The sequence below is a fragment of the Montipora foliosa genome, chromosome 10 (assembly GCF_036669935.1).
Source record: "Montipora foliosa isolate CH-2021 chromosome 10, ASM3666993v2, whole genome shotgun sequence".
Lineage (NCBI taxonomy): Eukaryota > Metazoa > Cnidaria > Anthozoa > Scleractinia > Acroporidae > Montipora > Montipora foliosa.
The window spans coordinates 7,963,930-7,984,127 of record NC_090878.1 but is presented as its reverse complement, the minus strand read 5'-3'; the positions used below and the strand labels follow the sequence as shown (position 1 = coordinate 7,984,127).

The window sequence follows — 20,198 nt, the reverse complement described above, 5'->3', positions numbered from 1 at the left end:
CCTCTCGTTAAATTGTGACAACATTAGCGCATGCGCTGACGAAATGTTTGAGCAAGAGAGAAAAATGCAGTACCTCCAGACGTGGCGCTGGAGCGTCGTACCAAACGAGTCATCCCGGGATTTCGGCCCGTGCGATCGCTTTTGGACGCAGTTGGCCCTTTGCTGCTTTCTGCTACCGACCTTGCCTCCCGGTAGGGCATTGAGGGAGAGATATGTCGGCCCCTAAACCATATGTGACAAATCCCACGCCTACTCACAGCTCCATCAGACCGCCCTTGTCATTACAATTTAACGTACGATTTCGATGGCTTATATATTTAAGGCAAAAGTCATTTTATCTCTCATATGGTAAGCACTGTAGTCGCGGAATACAAAGTGTACGCACGCGCCCTGCTAAAGGAAACATACACAAATGCATTCAACTTTATTTCATCCCGAAATTCAGAGTAACTACAAGACCTACTATCTTGGGAGACGTTACATTTACAGCTAAAATACATAGCATCTATGGATACATAACTAAATTAATAGAAAATATTTAAAAAAAAAAAAAATTAATTCAAAAGAAAAACGGCTATACAAAACGTTTCCCTGGATTCTCATTTAAAACCTGTTAACTGGGTATCGCATTCCACAACTTAGCTGATTAAGCAAGGACGCAAAGACTTAAGACCACAACTGGTTGTTCTAGGTTTATTGGGGGACAGAATGTAATTTCCGGAAAGATCATGTAATAAAATGGGAGGAAAACTCGGTTGTTTTTCATATGCAGTAATAGGAAAATCATTCAAAAACAAACTTTTACACAGAAATGTGAGAAAATTTTAAATACGCTTATTGCATAGAGATACAGACTGAGTTTCACTTCAGTAATCTACAAATATAAATTTTAGTGTTCTCTCGTTTACATTATACCTTTTTTTTTAACAAGAACAACTGACGAAAGGCTACGCAGTTTTTTCTACACGAATAACAGCGAAAAAAGCGCTACTTTGTCTCGAATATTCTATGACAAATATTTGTTGAGAAATCAAATGGTTACATTAATTAAAAGCACACACCAGGGCTACTCCTTAGTATATGGCTAGAAATGTTCTTCTTCCCCTTTTTCCTCCGGTCGCGCTTCAGCCATTTGATGAGGACCAGTCTCGTGCTTTCCAAGTTGCCTTGTTCATTTCCAAACGAATTCTGGGTAATGCTTCCATTCCATGACAAGGGAATACCCCCTGTTGTCATTTCGTCGATTTTTTTTACAAGTGTCAGGCCACCCAGTCCTACCAGCAAAGTACAGCATCGATTAGAGTTTTTAGCTTTCAAAACGTGCTCAAATTGTATCGGTAGGTCCTGGAATTCGTGCACAGAAAGGCCAGAGAGACAACTTCATTCGTGAACCGCCATGTTTACAACAAAGCATTTTAGGCGTCCCAGTCTGCGCAAAACCATCTCTTACCTCTGTCTCCAGAAGACCAGACACGCACGGTTCTTACATCTACGTTTATGCCTGTACAATCAACTGAAATGTCAATTGCTTGTAAAAACCAGCATCTTTATTTTGGTATGGTACGTATCGGAGAGCCTGAACATTTGCGCATGCGATGACGGAATGTTTGAGCAAGAGAGAAAATGCAGGACCTCCAGACGTGGCGCTGGAGCGTCGTACCAAACGAGTCATCCCGGGATTTCGGCCCGTGCGATCGCTTTTGGACGCAGTTGGCCCTTTGCTGCTTTCTGCTACCGACCTTGCCTCCCGGTACGGCATTGAGGGAGAGATATGTCGGCCCCTAAACCATATGTGACAAATCTCACGCCTACCCACAGCTCCATCAGACCGCCCTTGTCATTACAATTTAACGTAAGATTTCGATGGCTTATATATTTAAGGCAAAAGTCATTTTATCTCTCATATGGTAGGTAAGCACTGTAGTCGCGGAATACAAAGTGTACGCACGCGCCCTGCTAAAGGAAACATACACAAATGCATTCAACTTTATTTCATCCCGGAATTCAGAGTAACTACAAGACCTACTATCTTGGGAGACATTACATTTACAGCTAAAATACATAGCATCTATGGATACATAACTAAATTAATAGAAAATATTTAAAAAAAAAAATTAATTCAAAAGAAAACGGCTATACAAAACGTTTCCCTGGATTCTCATTTTAAAACCTGTTAACTGGGTATGGCATTCCACAACTTAGCTGATTAAGCAAGGACGCAAAGACTTAAGACCACAACTGGTTGTTCTAGGTTTATTGGGGGACAGAATGTAATTTCCGGAAAGATCATGTAAATAAAATGGGGAGGAAAACTCAGTTGTTTTTCATATGCAGTAATAGGAAATCATTCAAAAACAAACTTTTACACAGAAATGTGAGAAAATTTTAAATGCGCTTATTGCATAGAGATACAGACTGAGTTTCACTTCAGTAATCTACAAATATAAATTTCAGTGTTCTCTCGTTTACATTATACCTTTTTTTTTAACAAGAACAACTGACGAAAGGCTACGCAGTGTTTTTCTACACGAATAACAGCGAAAAAAGCGCTACTTTGTCTCGAATATTCTATGACAAATATTTGTTGAGAAATCAAATGGCTACATTAATTAAAAGCACACACCAGGGCTACTCCTTAGTATATGGCTAGAAATGTTCTTCTCCCTTTTTCCTCCAATCGCGCTTCAGCCATTTGATGAGGACCAGTCTCGTGCTTTTCAAGTTGCTTTGTTCATTTCCAAACGAATTCTGGGTAATGCTTCCATTCCATGACAAGGGAATACCCCCTGTTGTCATTTCGTCGATTTTTTTACAAGTGTCAGGCCACCCAGTCCTACCAGCAAAGTACAGCATCGATTAGAGTTTTTAGCTTTCAAAACGTGCTCAAATTGTATCGGTAGGTCCTGGAATTCGTGCACACAAAGGCCAGAGAGACAACTTCATTCGTGAACCGCCATGTTTAAAACAAAGCATTTTAGGCGTCCCAGTCTGCGCAAAACCATCTCTTACCTCTGTCTCCAGAAGACCAGACACGCACGGTTCTTACATCTACGTTTATGCCTGTACAATCAACTGAAATGTCAATTGCTTGTAAAAACCAGCATCTTTATTTTGGTATGGTACGTATCGGAGAGCCTGAACATTTGCGCATGCGATGACGGAATGTTTGAGCAAAAGAGAAAAATGCAGTACCTCCAGACGTGGCGCTGGAGCGTCGTACCAAACGAGTCATCCCGGGATTTCGGCCCGTGCGATCGCTTTTGGACGCAAGAACCCTATTGTTTTGAAGCGAGTCAAACAGAATTTTAAAACACATACACAAAAGGCTTTACACGCCAGGACAAGTCCACAAACGCTTTGTTCTTTTTTAAACTAAATTTGCATAGAGGCGATCGAAGCGTGAAGAAGGAAGAATATAGAAGAAAAAAAGTTGTTTTGTGTGGAAAAGAGGAGCATTCTCAACTCTTTCACGCTTTTTGAACAAACGTGAACTCCGTTGTTACAACCTTTTTTAAGGAAAGTTTTTCAACCTCACGCTTGAATGAAACACGGGTAAATGCAATCTTTTTTATGTAAGAATACACAAAGACATCCTTCAGTGCACAGACACAAAGAAAGCCTACTCAACAGATTTGAATAAAACCTTTTCTGAAAACGCTTGAAAAAAACCTTTGGATTTTGAGAAGCGTTTTATACTGTTGTATGGTGAAGCGGGAGTTGGTTTCATATCGTATTTCAAAATACTTTTTAAAACATGAGCAAACAACAATATACGTTTAAAACGCTTTATTAAAAGATACTCTAGTGACAAGTTGATATAAATGATTGTTCTTCTACTATTTGACTATCGTAACCTTAAACATGTTGCGTTGCGCTTAAACAAATACTGTGACTCTGATAATGCAGTTCTGTTCAGACATACAGAATATGAAACATTCGAGACCGGACTAACTCGAACGAATTTTATTTGCAGAAGGCTATCGTTAAGTCAATAAAAACACATCAACAAACGTTTCAAACGTTTTACTGAATTAACAGAGAACGCTTATCACAATGTGATATTTGCGAGAGATAGTTCTCTTTAAACAAACCTTAATCCGAAAAAAAGTTGTTTTGAAAACGCACCCTATGTACAACAAAGATTATAGTTGTTAAGTCAATAAATACACACCAACAAACATTTCAAGCGTTTTACTGAATTAACAGAGAACGCTTATCACAATGTGATATTTGTGAGAGTAGTTCTCTTTGTAATTCACTTGCATTCCCTGCATCATTAGTGTTCTATTATGCATGCATTGTTTCAACGCTTTTTGAGCGAAAATATATCACACACGCGCAAATAAGAGAAGAAAAAATGTTGTAATTCACTTGCATTCGCTGCATCATTAGTGTTCTATTATGCATGCACTATTTCAACGCGTTTAGAGCAACAATAAATAACACACGCGTAAATGTAGTTCACTTGAGTTCGCTGCATCATTATTGTTCAGTAAGGTTCCCACTTTGTATTACTCCTTAATCGGGCAACCATAGGTGTTCTCGCCCTGTAGGACCTTTTAATTACTCTCTTCTCCGTGGAATCTGGGGGCGTTTCAAAGATCCAGGGATCTGTGTCCTTTTCAATAGGAGAAGGTGGTGTTTCTATCCTGACAGGAATTTTGGATAGACCAACGGGTGTGGTTGGAAGTTTCCTGTGTGCTGTCTTTTTGGGTTGTACCTCGGATATCGTTGGAGAATGGTTTGGAGTGGGCGCATTTGGAGTTGTTGTCGCTGTCCCTACAGGTTTCGTCTTCGTTTCGCTCTTCATTTGTTTTGACAAACCTTGGTACCGTTGTAATAGTTGATCCAATAAGGCCACTTTTTGATCTGCGGGCAAAGTAGAATCCGTGATATGTTTCATGTCTTGATCCAAGCGCGTCAAGGTCGTGAGTTGCGGAGGTGAGGTTAAGCGATGTTCTGTCTCAAGGCTTTGCAATAAATGCTCTGGAACCAACATCATCTTTTGTACGTGTTTCATTTTAGCACTTTACCCAATAAATCCAAAGCGAACGGTGCAATCAAAGAGGCGAGAGCTGGCAGGAATCCTCCTTGCTGATTGAGAACTTCTTTTTTCTTCTTCAGACTAGGTGTCTTGCGAGTCAAATACAGGAGTTTCGACTTGTGTGGTTTCAAGCGTTTAAATGATGAACTTGGAACCATAATGTTCCCTTTAAGTAGATTAAGGGCGACTTCACTGATGGCTTCTATTTGTCCCTTACTAGCGTGAGATATCATCTCTTTCCGCTGTTTCCCTCTGCTTGTAAAACAAGTGCAGAGAAACGGTAAATGTTGATTGACTTTGGAAGCCTTGACGAGTTCTTTTCTTCTCTCGGTAGCTTTTGAAATCTTTCTAGAACGTTTGAGGCAGTGTGGCCCAGTGGTTAGGGCGCTTGCCTTGAGATCTGGAGATCCCGGGTTCAAGACCGTTCTAACCACTCGTTGAATTTGATCCTGGTAGTCCCTGGTTTAACTTCCCAGCTGCACTTGTAAATAGCCAACTGGTTTGTCTCCGGCCAGTTGGGATTCTTAATAGCTGTTGTAGTTGTTCTGTTCTGTCGTTTCGTCGTGTATTCATTAGCCCTGAAAAGCCCCTATGGGGAGCGGTCAATTAAGTATGTATTGTATTATTGTATTAACGCAAAGTCATGTCACCACCACTTTGATTGTTTACTGTCTCCTCGCGGTGCAACAATTGCAAAGTCATGGCGTTAAATGAAATCTACCGGAAAGGGTTCATCGGTTTTATAGATTTTCTTATCAACGTAAACAATGGGATATGAATGTGACTCTGGGAAGATCCTTGTTCGCAATCGTTGAATGTCCGGGGTTCGTGGATGTAAATCCATCATTAAGTATCCAAATGGTTGTGATGTAGCGTCTTGAAAACTCTCCCACACAAACGGAACGCGCCCAGAAAACGCCTGTTGTGCCAGTGTCCTCAACCCCAAAGTATCTCGAGGATTGTTAAAAGCAATGATGTAATGAGCATTAAGAGAAATGCTCCGGGAAAACTTTCCTGGGGGGAAAAGGTTTTGTGTCAAATAAATGCAGGTGACGTCACAATGATGGGACACTTTGGTGAACAAATCCAAAATGCGCTCGTCATCGCTACAGTTTCTCATGAGGTCATCTAACACGAGCAGACCAGGACGATGAGGGGGTGGAAATAAGGCGGGAATGTCGTCGGGAATACCCTCCATAAACGTGACTTCCTTTACCAATTCCTTAAAACAATCTTGCCATTGACCGTAGCAATACACGATCTTGCGAATGGGGCGTTCAAATAAAAAATCTGCGTGTTGAAGTATTTGGCGCGTAAATGTTGTTTTTCCGCATTGGCTGGGGCCAGAAATGATAATACTGCTGGGGCACTTGAATTGAGACATGTTCACAAGACGAAGCTTCAACGATTTGTGTACACGAGATAGAATTCCCACCCCTTTTACTAGCAAATACACACAAAAACAGCAACATTTTGTTTACTTTTCAACATGATTTTATTGCTTATGGACACAGCGAAATGACTTACAACCTTGTTGAAAGCAATCATTAACTTGACGATAAATGACTGAATTAAAATAAGCGTGTACACTCCGTTCAACTTGTGCATCGTTCCACTGAGAATCATATCGTTTAAATTTAGCTTGAACAGTGTTCATATCAACATTCCGTGCTCGCCGAATGAGATAAAACAGACAATAATCTCCACAAACATCCGAGTTCAGTCCTTGCAGTGGTTTGTCGTTATAATAGGTAACTTCCCGTAGAATGTAGGTATCCATGTTGTAAGTTTCAGGAGGAAATCCGTAGCTGTCAAAGAATTCACTTTCACGAGGCGATTCAAAGTACATAGCCACCCAATGTGTCCCAGGTTGGTCATGAGGGTCCGTATTCGCGATGAGTCCGGCTGGGTAGGTGTTGATGACAGGTAGCCTATCCCTTGGAAATACGCCTTGCATCAGAGGTGCTAACACAGGGTCAGAAAGACAGGCTTGCCATAGTTCTTGGGTCGTATGCATGACGATGAACTAAGAGCCTTGTGACAAATCGTAGACCACGCGACGATTGCCATCAATTTCCAACTGATTCTGAAATTCTGCGTACACAATTCAATTCAGAACTGAGATCGTCTGAGTTCCAAATTTCAGGTACAGGTTCACGTTACCCGTTCGATGAGGTATCAGATGATCGGGATGTCCACTTCCTGCCGGTGTCAAATCAAAACGGAACAAACCATATCCGTTCTCCCAATCCACTCTATCAATGTCAAGCCCGTGCCCACAATTCATGTCTCCACTTCCTGAAAACAGCGTGTTGTAACCATCGATCTTTTTTCCACCCGTCAGATCCAGCGCAGAATAAGGCATTTCTTCTCCATTCACAGTCATCCGAATGTCTTGCAGGTCAAACAGCTCAAAGTTGAAAGGATTTCTTGCAAGGTTTCCGTTGAAGGCATCGTTTCGCACGAGCCCAAAAATGATGCACTGAGGAATGAAACCGTGGAATAAATCTGTCTCAGTGTGATTTAAGACTCCTTGAGGGATGATCCTTGCCTGCGTAGGGGTTCTGGTTAGGGTATAGATGGCTGGTAGCGGTGCGCTCCCTTTGTGACCTTGCATGATCTGTACATGTTCTAGTTTCACACTGTCTGCAACACGCACTGTTCGTATGCGAAGCGTACTAGACATGACCTTTAGTTTGCAGTTGTTTGGAGTCTCCCCAGCCATTAAAACAAAAGCATCGTTGTTCAGATCCACTTTGACTTTGATCTCCAAACCGTCAAGCAACAACTTGTCAATATTAAACACGTCACAAAGAGGTACTCCGACCAACCCAACTTCTGCGCCGTTGTTAGTAAATGTGGCTCTTCTATTCAGACCCTCATTACTTTCTGCTGTATTATCTACTTCATTCATGTGTCCAGCAGTGTCTTTGTAATACAGAGCTTTGGTTAAGTACGATTTCTTGGCCTGTTCCGTAAAGTTCAATAAGGTCTTGATGTAAGCATTGTATGCTTGAGTGTCTGACTGTTCTGTTACCAGCGTTTCGTTGATCTTGATGGTAAACTGTTTGATGATGGAATGAAGGGCGTTGTTGACCAGAGTGTACTTCTTACCATCCCCTGTGGGCGATCCATCTTGTTTGGTAATCTTTACTACCAATCGCAGCTCTGTCTTGTTAATGTCAATGTAGTCAGCTAACGGTTTGATGACAAACTCGATGGGGTTAGTTCCCGTTTGAACCGGTTCGTAATCGATCCATTTGCTGCTAACAATCGATACATCTGTCACAGGTACATCAAACAATTGTAAACTTGAATTCGCACCAGGGGCTGAGAGAGGGTGAGCTGATGCCATCTTTAATCAAAAATAGTCTTGAACGTTGAACGAGATGTTCTCCTTTTCTTGGTCTGTCCTTCACTGTGCCGCTTTGACGTATACGCGCGCTTATATACTCTTTTTCCTCGACCTTGCTGTGTAATGTCATCAATGACCCCTGTGAGTAAATTTTTTCCAGCAGCTTTCGCTCTTGTCTTGGCAGCTTTCTTTAAAGGTTGACCATTGATCACGTCTTGGACAAGTTGCATTCCCGTTTCCAATCCAGTATCGAGCATTCGTTTTCCCACTTTTTTTTGCTGTTGTTTTGAGAAAGGGAGTTGCTGAACGGAACAAGGACCGAAACATTCCACCTAAGCCGTTGCCCCCTTGACCATAAGGGTGTGTTCCTCCGTAGATACTAATGTCTCCTCCTTTACCGTGCTGCCTATAGGGTACAACATGTCGTCCATATGGGTAATATCGGTGGTTCATAGGTAATAACATGTTGTTATAGAATATCACGACGCCGAAAATGCAGGGTCACGCGTACGGCTCCAGAAGCAAATGGTATCAATTGACCTGTGTCTCCCCTTATATTGATCGCCACGTATGAAAACACAGTTGTACGGAGTCTATGGTAGGAGGGCACCTTGACCTCTTCTGTGATCATGTTCCCCGGCTGACCACGAGGAACAAGCATCCGAAGTAAGTTCGCTTGAGCATCTCCCACTACTTGAGACTCGATTAAATCGGAATACACGTAGATGGTTTGAAAAGCGTCTCTCGAGAGCAATCCCCATACCAATTCGTCTTTTCTGACAAGTGTTGTCGTTGTCCACGCAAGAAGGACGCTGTGATCATCATTCTGTTGGACAAAGCCTCCGATTTGGTACAGCTGAGGAATATTATACTGATGGTTTAAGTACCCCAAGGCGCGAGCTAATGTCTTTGGTAGAATCACATACCAACCGGCTGGTAACTTCAACTCAAAGTAATCTTGTGCTTTCTCGTAAATGTAAAAACACTCGTTTCCTTCCAGACTCGTAATGGTCTTGTCACTCTTCAAATAAATGTCTCTCAATCGATTGTGTAGTCCCTTCGTCATACCGTGAATGACATCTTTGACCGTACGGTAAATGCCACTTGGTACAGGGATGTTCAATTTCCAGGGTTCAGGACCAGTCTTACAAAGCAAAGTGTAGGACAATTGATTCTCACCTACATTTTGCCAGGTGTAAGGGTAAATGATGCGTGTCATGGCCACCTCCCAGTCTTCACTTAGGTGTAGTTGACTTGGTAACTGCATCTTAAAATCGGCCGCCTTGTTTTCTGGATATTGAGTCAGACTTGCATCACTGGTCAGCACCATGTAAAAACTGTTGGTCATGTTGATCGACGGCGGAAATGTAAAACGACGCTGACGATACCGTCTAAAAATGCCAGCGTTTGACCGTATCCACTCGTTAAATATATTTCAATGGTCTGAAATATCTTTGTCCGCAAAGGTAAGTACACAATATGTTCTCTTTCTTCAAGGAGTGTTTCTCGAAAACTGCCCAGAGGTACCATCTCATGTAGGAGAGGTAAGCGCTTGTCACCCACCTGCCACGGTTCCACGAGATTGGTTTGAACTTGAACCAGTCTCTGCTTACACGAACAAAGCGACAGCGAAGGAGGAAAGATGTAAATACCCGGATATGTGATGGATGTGCCGGATGGTAAGATGAACCAATCATGACCATATTTTCTTTCTAAGGTGAGTGCAGCATTCAAACGAACGCTGGGTGTAAGAGTGTTGTTTTCGTTTATCCATCCCAACGCGCGAGCTGTAGACAATGTGATCAGAAGTCCTTCAGTTTGCGAGTTTAACGTTACATTCCATTCGTCGTCCACTGTGATTTCAATCTTAGATGGTGGGTCAGCGATGTTCAGGCATTGTAACATTCCTTCTGTGACATCTAAGGCTGTATAATACTTGCCCTCGGGTAATACAAACGGTGTGGAGTCACCTCGACGATCCAGCATGATGTGAGAATGTTTGCAGTCATTTGTAATGTCAAACATTGAGAGCGGATACACGATATGATGCAATCCTACTTCCCAATCTTCTTCATCTTTCAGATGGATTTGTCGAGGTAGCGCTACGCGAAAGGAGGACTTGGAATTGTTTAGAAATAAATTACTGCTTGCATTACTGGGAAGTGTCACGTAAAAGTCGCTATCTTGAATCATGTTTGTTGTAAAGCGACCAACTGGTTATGCGGAATCCAACTGTCGTATTTCTTTGGCCAACCTTTCCAATGTACCAACACCTCCTTATTCGCTCCTCGTCCCCTGCGTTTTAAAATTGTTTCAATACGAAACAGGTGTTTTTCCGTTTCTATCACTTTCTGTAACTCAAATTCGTAAAAAGTGCCTTGAATCCAGTCACCGTCTGCTTCCTTTAGGCGATACACGGGTGGGTCGCGCGGAAGTCTCTGAGCAACAGTGAAAGTTTCCTCCGTCCAGGATGGTAAGTAACCTTTTTCAAAGATGCGTTTATGCTTACTGATCTTGACTTGATCTCCCACTTTGAATTTATACTTTGTCGGATTTTTGAACAGATTTCTATACAAATTGTTCCAGACCTCTGATGCGTTATTCTCGTTGACATCCGCTGGTCTCATTTTGATGCTACGGTGCACGCTTTGATTGTAATTCCCATTGACTAAATCGTCCAGTTGGTCCAAATAATGGTACGAGCTGCTGGTAGTGAACATACGCCACATAAGTTGCTTCAAAGTGCGGTTGAATCTTTCAACAACTTGGGCCTTGGTTTCGTTGTAGGTTACAAAATGATGTACATTCTCCTTTTTGAGAAAGGTTTGAAACGTTTTGTTCTTAAATTCGGTTCCGGCATCTGTTTGCAACTTCTCAGGTTTGCGACCTTCCTGGAAAATGCTTTCAAAGGCCACCACCAACGAGGCTCCTGTTTTCGATTTCAAAGGCACCACCCACGCGTATTTGGAAAGGACATCGATACCCGGATGGCTGGGTGGAAACAGAACACAGGCACAGCAAACACATCTCGCTTACTTTCTCAATAAAAGAAACCTTCATGTACGTTCGTGACTAACCCTAATTTATGCGGCGACCTGGGATGCACGTGTTGTTTCACGAGTTAGGGTTACAGCCGACATTGCGTCATGCCCCAACTTGCCCCTAATTTATGCACGCCCCATTCTTTCACGTGTTAGGGTTAAAACCGACACATTGCGTCATGCCCCAACATGCCCCTAATTTATGCACGCCCCCTTCTTTTGTCTTTAGATCGATGACGTCATTTGATGACTACCTGTCAAATCTGGTCTGAATGATCGCATACAACTACTGACGCAGTTGGCCCTTTGCTGCTTTCTGCTACCGACCTTGCCTCCCGGTACGGCATTGAGGGAGAGATATGTCGGCCCCTAAACCATATGTGACAAATCCCACGCCTACTCACAGCTCCATCAGACCGCCCTTGTCATTACAATTTAACGTAAGATTTCGATGGCTTATATATTTAAGGCAAAAGTCATTTTATCTCTCATATGGTAAGCACTGTAATCGCGGAATACAAAGTGTACGCAGGCGCCCTGCTAAAGGAAACATACACAAATGCATTCAACTTTATTTCATCCCGGAATTCAGAGTAACTACAAGAGCTACTATCTTGGGAGACATTACATTTACAGCTAAAATACATAGCATCTATGGATACATAACTAAATTAATAGAAAATATTAAAAAAAAAAAAAATTAATTCAAAAGAAAAACGGCTATACAAAACGTTTCCCTGGATTCTCATTTTAAAACCTGTTAACTGGGTATCGCATTCCACAACTTAGCTAATTAAGCAAGGACGCAAAGACTTAAGACCACAACTGGTTGTTCTAGGTTTATTGGGGGACAGAATGTAACTTCTGCAAAGATCATGTAAATAAAACGGGGAGGAAAACTCGGTTGTTTTTCATATGTAGTAATAGGAAAATCATTCAAAAACAAACTTTTACACAGAAATATGAGAAAATTTTAAATGCGCTCATTGCATAGAGATACAGACTGAGTTTCACTTCAGTAATCTACAAATATAAATCTCAGTGTTCTCTTGTTTACGTTATACCGTTTTTTCAACAAGAACAACTGACGAAAGGCTACGCAGTGTTTTTCTACACGAATAACAGCGAGAAAAGCGCTACTTTGTCGCGAATATTCTATGACAAATATTTGTTGAGAAATCAAATGGCTACATTAATTAACATCACACACCAGGGCTACTCCTTAGTATCTGGCTAAAAATGTTCTTCTCCCTTTTTTCCTCCGGTCGCGCTTCAGCCATTTGATGAGGTCCAGTCTCGTGTGTCGTTCTAGAGTAACGCTAATGACTTAATCACTGTAATATAAAGATTCTAAACTTGTAATGACTTACGTCACAGTAGCTCGTTAGATTGTGAACATTTTCGTTGTAAGCGGAAGCAGATCGAGAAGCCACCGGGTGACTATACATTTGATATTTAAGACCTTGTTTCTGCTTTGTAATTATTACTTATGAGGACATACATATTTCTTAGATTTCGAACGCACTCCTCTTCACGTATGCTACTGAATAAAATGGAACTGTGATAAGCCTGTGTTTGAAACCGGTGGTGTTAAAGGACCGTGAACAACGAAACATTCGAAATCCGTTTAACAAATAGCAAAACCTCTGTGGGCAAAAAGATGTCGGCCGCGGAAGAAGCAAAAATCATCCGAAGATCTGCTAAAGGAAGATTCACAAGAAAAAGGAATGAGCTTCTCAAATCTATCGCTGACAAGAGAAACAGAGAGATTATCGAAAGCAATTATTCTCAGCTGGTAGAAGCATGGGGACTCTTAGAAAGCAAACACGATTTATACGCCATGTATTTGACTGACGAAGAAGTAGAATCTGCCGATAACTGGATAACGGAAGTCCAAGAATCATTCACGGAAGCTATGACTATGAAGATGAGTTACATAAACGACATAGTAGCAATAGAATCTAGAGCGTGCGCAGAAACAGAGCATGAAGAAGTGAGAAACAAAGAGCGCGAGCAAATACAGAGAATAATTGATCAAACAGCTATAAGAAGAAGCACGGCACAAGTTGTTTTTGAAACATCGTGCCAAAGCGTTATCAACATCCTAGAATCAGATAAGGGTACGATCTCTACCATCCAAAAATTTCAGCTGCAACTTGAAGAAGCATTTAAGGAATGCAAACAAACTAATAAGGAGCTACTTAATTTGCTGACGAAAGAATCAGCAGAATCTGAAATCAGATGGCTTCACGATATTCAAAGAAAGTACAACGGGATAATTGAAAAACTAGATGTGCAAATTGCTAAAGATGAACAACTAAAGGAATCAAAGCAAGCGATAAAGGAAAAAACGACCAACCTTAGCTTGGAGAAAATAAATTGCCCAAATTTGATGGTGAAATACGAGAATATCCACAGTTTAAAAGAGATTTCCAAAAGCGTGTTGAGCCCACCTTAGACAAAGGCGATGTTTCGTACGTCTTACGATCCTGTCTCGGTAAAGAACCTTACGAAACTGTAAAGAGTGTAGACGATGACATTAACGAAATGTGGAAACGCCTCGATGATAAGTACGGAGACCCCGCCAAGGTTGCAGATGTGATCATTGACAGTATTCGACGAACCAAAATCATCAGAGAAGGAGAAGATAAACGACTCGTCGAATTTGTAAACATGTTGGAGGACGGATACAGAGACCTAAGAAGACTTGGACTTGAGGCAGAGATTACAACGACCAGTTCTGTAAGTATTATAGAAAGAAAATTACCGATGGATATAAGGAGAGAGTGGGCTCAATCAGTCAGCTCAGATGCAAGTATGGTTGACAAGATGAACAAGTTTCCTAGCCTTTTACGATTTTTACTAAATCAAAAGAGAGCCATAGAATATGATTGTGCCGCACTTCGGGCTTACAACTCCAACACGGCAATGTCTAAAGCAGTCGCGCACCAAGCAACCGCGAGAGAATACACTGACGAAAGACAATCGAATTATTCTAAATGTTTGTTCCACAACAACGCTGAGCACTGGACGAGTGAATGTAAATTATATCTGTCCGAATCAGTAGATGGAAGAAAAAGAATGTTAAAGGAAAAGGGTGCGTGTTGGTCATGCTTGAAAAGAGGACATCGCATACATGATTGTAAAAGTAAAGGAAATTGTGGCATAAACGACTGCGCGGGAAAACATCATAGAACCATCCACGAGGAAAGAAAAGAAGTCACAGCGTCAGCAAATATCTGCAGCAACTCACAAATCGATACATGTCTCCTGCAACTTCAAAGAACAAAAACAAAGAGAGGATACGTAAACGTCATGTGGGACAACGCGGCTTCCATATCACTCATCACAAACAAAAAGGCACGGGAAGAGAAACTAAAGGGAATACGGGCAGAGCTGTCTATCGTAAAAGTGGGTGCGAAAAGCGAGAAGATTGCATCAGAAAAGTACCGGCTATGTCTCATTGACAAAAAAGGCCAAATTGTCGAGTTTGACGTTTATGGCATCGACAAGATCACCTCAGACATTCAAAGCATAAATGTTGATGGAATAGTTCAATTGTTCAAAAACGTTTCAAAGGAAGAAATTGTGCGCCCTACCGGAGCAATCGATGTCCTAATAGGCTATGAATACGCTGGATTTCACCCTGAGAGAGAGCAAAACTCAGAACGCTTGCTGCTTCTGAAGAATCGCTTCGGCCGATGCATAGGAGGAACACACCCATTAATCAAGGAAACCAGTGTGAAACCTAATCTCAGTGATGTAAAAGTCCTTCATGTTATGAAAGCGAACGTAGAGGATTTCTACAACATCGAAAATCTTGGAATCGAGTGTAAACCCCGCTGTGGAGGATGTAAATGTGGGAGATGTCCCATTGGGAGTAAAGAGTACAGCATTAAAGAGGAAAGAGAACTTGAGCTGATCGACAAAAATCTCGAATATGACTATCAGGATGGTCGATGGATTGCAGAATATCCTTGGATCAAAAACCCTTCTGCCCTCCCAGATAACAGGCGAGTAGCCGTGGCAACGCTGATCTCTACGGAAAAAAGGCTCCTCAAGAACCCTCAGCTCGCCAAAATTTACGATATGCAAATAAAAGATATGGTTGCAAGGGATGTTGCCCGTAAACTCAGTAAAGAAGAACTAAACAGTTACAAAGGCCCCATACATTATATCTCGCATCATGAAGTTCTCAAACCAGATTCGAAGTCTACACCGGTAAGAATAGTGTTCAATAGTAGCGCTAAGTACATGGGCCATGTACTTAATGAATATTGGGCAAAAGGTCCAGATCTACTCAACAATCTAGTGGGAGTATTAATACGGTTTAGGGAGAACCAAGTAGCATTGATGGGTGATATCAGGAAGATGTACCATACCGTAAAGACGAAGCCAATAGATCAGCACACCCACCGATTCTTATGGCGAGATATGTACACGACGAGAGAACCAGATACATATATCATACAAAGAGTATCATTTGGTGATAAGCCGTCAGGCACCATTGCGACAGTAGCCCTAAGAAAAACCGCTGAGATGGGAAGAGAAAGGTACCCACAAGCAGCACAAATTATCCAAGATAATACTTACATGGTTCTGTGCGGTCGATGGACGTCTTCTTGGTCGTGCCACCCGTTGGATGGAAATGAGTTACAACAAAAGCGAAGTTATATTATTACCCTATGAGCATCGCTTCTCACGTCTCTACGCAGAATATGTCCATAACAGGGGACATTACGGAGTATTAACAACTGCCAGTAAAATTCGCTCCAAATTCTGGATTACAAAGCTACTTAAGATGACGAAATCAATCAAATACAACTGTATCATATGCAGAAAGCTTGATAAAAAACTAAGTGAGCAAGTAATGGGAGAACTTCCAGAGGAGAGACTCAAGCCCTCTCCAGCCTGGCATTGCACAGCTATTGACTTGTTTGGTCCCTTCAAGATTAAAGATGAAGTAAGAAAACGAACGACAGGAAAAGCGTACGGAGTTATCTTCAACTGCTTAGGAACACGAGCCGTGTATCTAGATCTTACAGCGGATTACAGCACTGAAACGTTTTTAATGGTGTTGAGAAGATTTGTTTCATTAAGAGGTTATCCATTCAAACTTTACTCCGATAACGGATCTCTCAGCTAGTTGCAGCTAATAAAGAACTGAAAAGTGTTACCAAAGGATGGGCCTGGGAAGAATTAAAAGCATTCGGAAACATAGAAGGTTTCCAGTGGGAATTCACAACAGCTGATGCTCCCTGGCAAAACGGAGTTTCTGAGGCTCTTGTAAAATCAGTCAAAAGAGCTATTGCCGCAGCCATCCATGAAAGCATTCTGACCTTTTCAGAGCTACAGACAGTTTTATTTGAGATCGCAAATTTGATTAATGAGAGACCCATTGGCAGACATCCAACATCACCCGATGATGGAACATATTTATGTCCCAACGACCTTTTACTAGGAAGATCAACTGCCAGAGTGCCAAGTGGACATTTCAAATTTACATCCAACCCACAACATCGATTTGCATTCATTCAAGGCATCGTTAACAGCTTTTGGAAAAAATGGACAAGAGATTACTTCCCCAGCCTTATTATTAGACAAAAATGGCACACTGCACAACGCAATATGATTGTTGGAGACATCGCCTTGATGCAAGACTCAAACCAAATCAGGGGACAGTGGAAACTCGGTAGAGTGTCAAAAATTTACCCAGGGAAAGACAGAAAGGTTCGTAAAGTAGAGGTACAGTACAAGAATCCCAGGCCAGGTGAACCTGTGACTAAATACGATGGGAGAGGTTATGTCACTGTTGAACGAGCTGTCCACCGTCTTATAGTATTACTGCCAGAAGAGGACAATAGAGACAAATCAAACTAATCGATTGTTGACTCTGATCATTAACTCAAAATCTGTAATAAAAAAAAAAAAAAAATTTTTTTTTTTCTTCGAGCGGGGAAGTGTGTCGTTCTAAACTAACGCTAATGACTTAATCACGGTAATATAAAGATTCTAAACTTGTAAAGACTTACGTCACAGTAGCTCGTTAGATTGTGAACATTTTCGTTGTAAGCGGAAGCAGATCGAGAAGCCACAGGGTAACTATACATTTGATATTTAAGACCTTGTTTCTGCTTTGTAATTATTACTTATGAGGACATACATATTTCTTAGATTTCGAACGCACTCCTCTTCACGTATGCTACTGAATAAAATGGAACTGTGATAAGCCTGTGTTTGAAACCGATGGTGTTAAAGGACCGTGAACAACAAAACATTTTTCAAGTTGCCTGGTTCATTTCCAAACGAATTTTGGGTAATAATGCCATTCCATGACAAGGAAAGTCCCCCGGTTGTCATTTCGTCGATTTTTTTACAAGTGTCGGGCCACCCAGTGCTACCAGCAAAGTACAGCATCGATTGGAGTTTTTAGCTTTCAAAAGTTGCTCAAATTGTATCGGTAGGTCCTGGAATCCGTGCACAGAAAGGCCAGAGAGACAATTTCATTCGTGAAACGCCATGTTTACAACAAAGCATTTTAAGCGTCCCAGTCAGCGCAAAACCATCTCTTACCTCTGTCTCCAGAAGACCAGACACACAAGGTTCTTAAATCTACGTTTATGCCTGTACAATCAACTGAAATGTCAATTCCTTGTAAAAGCCAGCATCTTTATTTTGGTATGGTACGTATCGGAGAGCCTGAACATTTGCGCATGCGATGACGGAATGTTTGAGCAAGAGAGAAAAATGCAGTACCTCCAGACGTGGCGCTGGAGCGTCGTACCAAACGAGTCATCCCGGGATTTCGGACCGTGCGATCGCTTTTGGACGCAGTTGGCCCTTTGCTGCTTTCTGCTACCGACCTTGCCTCCCGGTACGGCATTGAGGGAGAGATAGGTCGGCCCCTAAACCATATGTGACAAATCTCACGCCTACTCACAGCTCCATCAGACCGCCCTTGTCATTACAATTTAACGTAAGATTTCGATGGCTTATATATTTAAGGCAAAAGTCATTTTATCTCTCATATGGTAAGAACTGTAGTCGCGGAATACAAAATGTACGCACGCGCCCTGCTAAAGGAAACATACACAAATGCATTCAACTTTATTTCATCCCGGAATTCAGAGTAACTACAAGACCTACTATCTTGGGAGACATTACATTTACAGCTAAAATACATAGCATCTATGGATACATAACTAAATTAATAGAAAATATTTAAAGACAAATTAATTAATTCAAAAGAAAAGCGGCTATACAAAATGTTTCCCTGGATTCTCATTTTAAAAAATGTCAACTCACTAGCGCATTACTTAGCTGATTAAGCAAGGACACAAAGACTTAAGACCACAACTGGTTGTTCTAGGTTTATTGGGGGACAGAATGTAACTTCCGCAAAGATCATGTAAATAAAACGGGGAGGAAAACTCGGTTGTTTTTCATATGTAGTAATAGGAAAATCATTCAAAAACAAACTTTTACACAGAAATATGAGAAAATTTTAAATGCGCTTATTGCATAGAGATACAGACTGAGTCTCACTTCAGTAATCTACAAATATAAATCTCAGTGTTCTCTTGTTTACATTATACCGTTTTTTCAACAAGAACAACTGACGAAAGGCTACGCAGTGTTTTTCTACACGAATAACAGCAAGAAAAGCGCTACTTTGTCGCGAATATTCTATGACAAATATTTGTTGAGAAATCAAATGGCTACATTAATTAACAGCACACACCAGGGCTACTCCTTAGTATCTGGCTAAAAATGTTCTTCTCTCTTTTTTCGTCCGATCGCGCTTCAGCCATTTGATGAGGATCAGTCTCGTGCTTTTCAAGTTGCCTCGTTCATTTCCAAACGAATTCTGGGTAATGCTGCCATTCCATGACAAGGGAATACCCCCGGTTGTCATTTCGTCGATTTTTTTACAAGTGTCGGGCCACCCAGTCCTGCCACCAAAGTACAGCATCGATTGGAGTTTTTAGCTTTCAAAAGTTGCTCAAATTGTATCGGTAGGTCCTGGAATCCGTGCACAGAAAGGCCAGAGAGACAATTTCATTGGTGAAACGCCACGTTTACAACAAAGCATTTTAGGCGTCCCAGTCTGCGCAAAACAATCTCTTACCTCTGTCTCCAGAAGACCAGACACGCACGGTTCTTACATCCACGTTTATGCCTGCACAATTAACTGAAATGTCAATTGCTTGTAAAAACCAGCATCTTTATTTTGGTATGGTACGTATCGGAGAGCCAGAACATTTGCGCATGCGATGACGGAATGTTTGAGCAAGAGAGAAAAATGCAGTACCTCCAGACGTGGCGCTGGAGCGTCGTACCAAACGAGTCATCCCGGGATTTCGGCCCGTGCGATCGCTTTTAGACGCAGTTGGCCCTTTGCTGCTTTCTGCTACCGACCTTGCCTCCCGGTACGGCATTGAGGGAGAGATATGTCGGCCCCTAAACCATATGTGACAAATCCCACGCCTACTCAAAGCTCCATCAGACCGCCCTTGTCATTACAATTTAACGTAAGATTTCGATGGCTTATATATTTAAGGCAAAAGTCATTTTATCTCTCATATGGTAAGCACTGTAGTCGCGGAATACCAAGTGTACCCACGCGCCCTGCTAAAGGAAACACACACAAATTCATTCAACTTTATTTCATCCCGGAATTCAGAGTAACTACAAGACCTACTATCTTGGGAGACATTACATTTACAGCTAAAATACATAGCATCTATGGATACATAAC

At 41.6% G+C, this 20,198-nt stretch overlaps 3 protein-coding genes and 1 pseudogene across 3 annotated transcripts; 2 read left to right on the top strand and 2 right to left on the bottom strand.

Moving 5' to 3' along the window:
• Window positions 1-7,070: 7,070 nt before the first annotated feature.
• LOC137973724 (uncharacterized protein F54H12.2-like) lies at window positions 7,071-8,498 on the bottom strand (annotated as a pseudogene).
• Window positions 8,499-10,588: 2,090 nt separating this feature from the next.
• Window positions 10,589-11,026, bottom strand: LOC137972490 (uncharacterized). Its single transcript, XM_068819244.1, has one exon. The coding sequence runs from the start codon at window positions 11,024-11,026 to the stop codon at window positions 10,589-10,591; it is 438 nt and encodes a 145-aa protein (XP_068675345.1).
• Window positions 11,027-13,987: 2,961 nt separating this feature from the next.
• On the top strand, window positions 13,988-16,129 carry LOC137972489 (uncharacterized). The gene has a single exon (XM_068819243.1). The coding sequence runs from the start codon at window positions 13,988-13,990 to the stop codon at window positions 16,127-16,129; it is 2,142 nt and encodes a 713-aa protein (XP_068675344.1).
• Window positions 16,130-16,241: 112 nt separating this feature from the next.
• Window positions 16,242-17,320, top strand: LOC137972488 (uncharacterized). Its single transcript, XM_068819242.1, has 2 exons — window positions 16,242-16,403; window positions 16,583-17,320. Exons 1-2 carry the CDS (start codon window positions 16,242-16,244, stop codon window positions 17,318-17,320), a joined length of 900 nt encoding a protein of 299 aa, XP_068675343.1.
• The last annotated feature ends 2,878 nt before the right edge of the window (window positions 17,321-20,198 follow it).

Coding starts and splice junctions, on each gene's coding strand:
- LOC137972490 (XM_068819244.1), bottom strand. CDS start 11,026: ATGAGACCAGCGGATGTCAACGAGAATAACGCATCAGAGGTCTGGAAC.
- LOC137972489 (XM_068819243.1), top strand. CDS start 13,988: ATGTGGAAACGCCTCGATGATAAGTACGGAGACCCCGCCAAGGTTGCA.
- LOC137972488 (XM_068819242.1), top strand. CDS start 16,242: ATGACGAAATCAATCAAATACAACTGTATCATATGCAGAAAGCTTGAT. Junction 16,404..16,582: donor CCTTCAAGATTAAAGATGAA/GTAAGAAAACGA, acceptor CGGATCTCTCAG/CTAGTTGCAGCTAATAAAGA.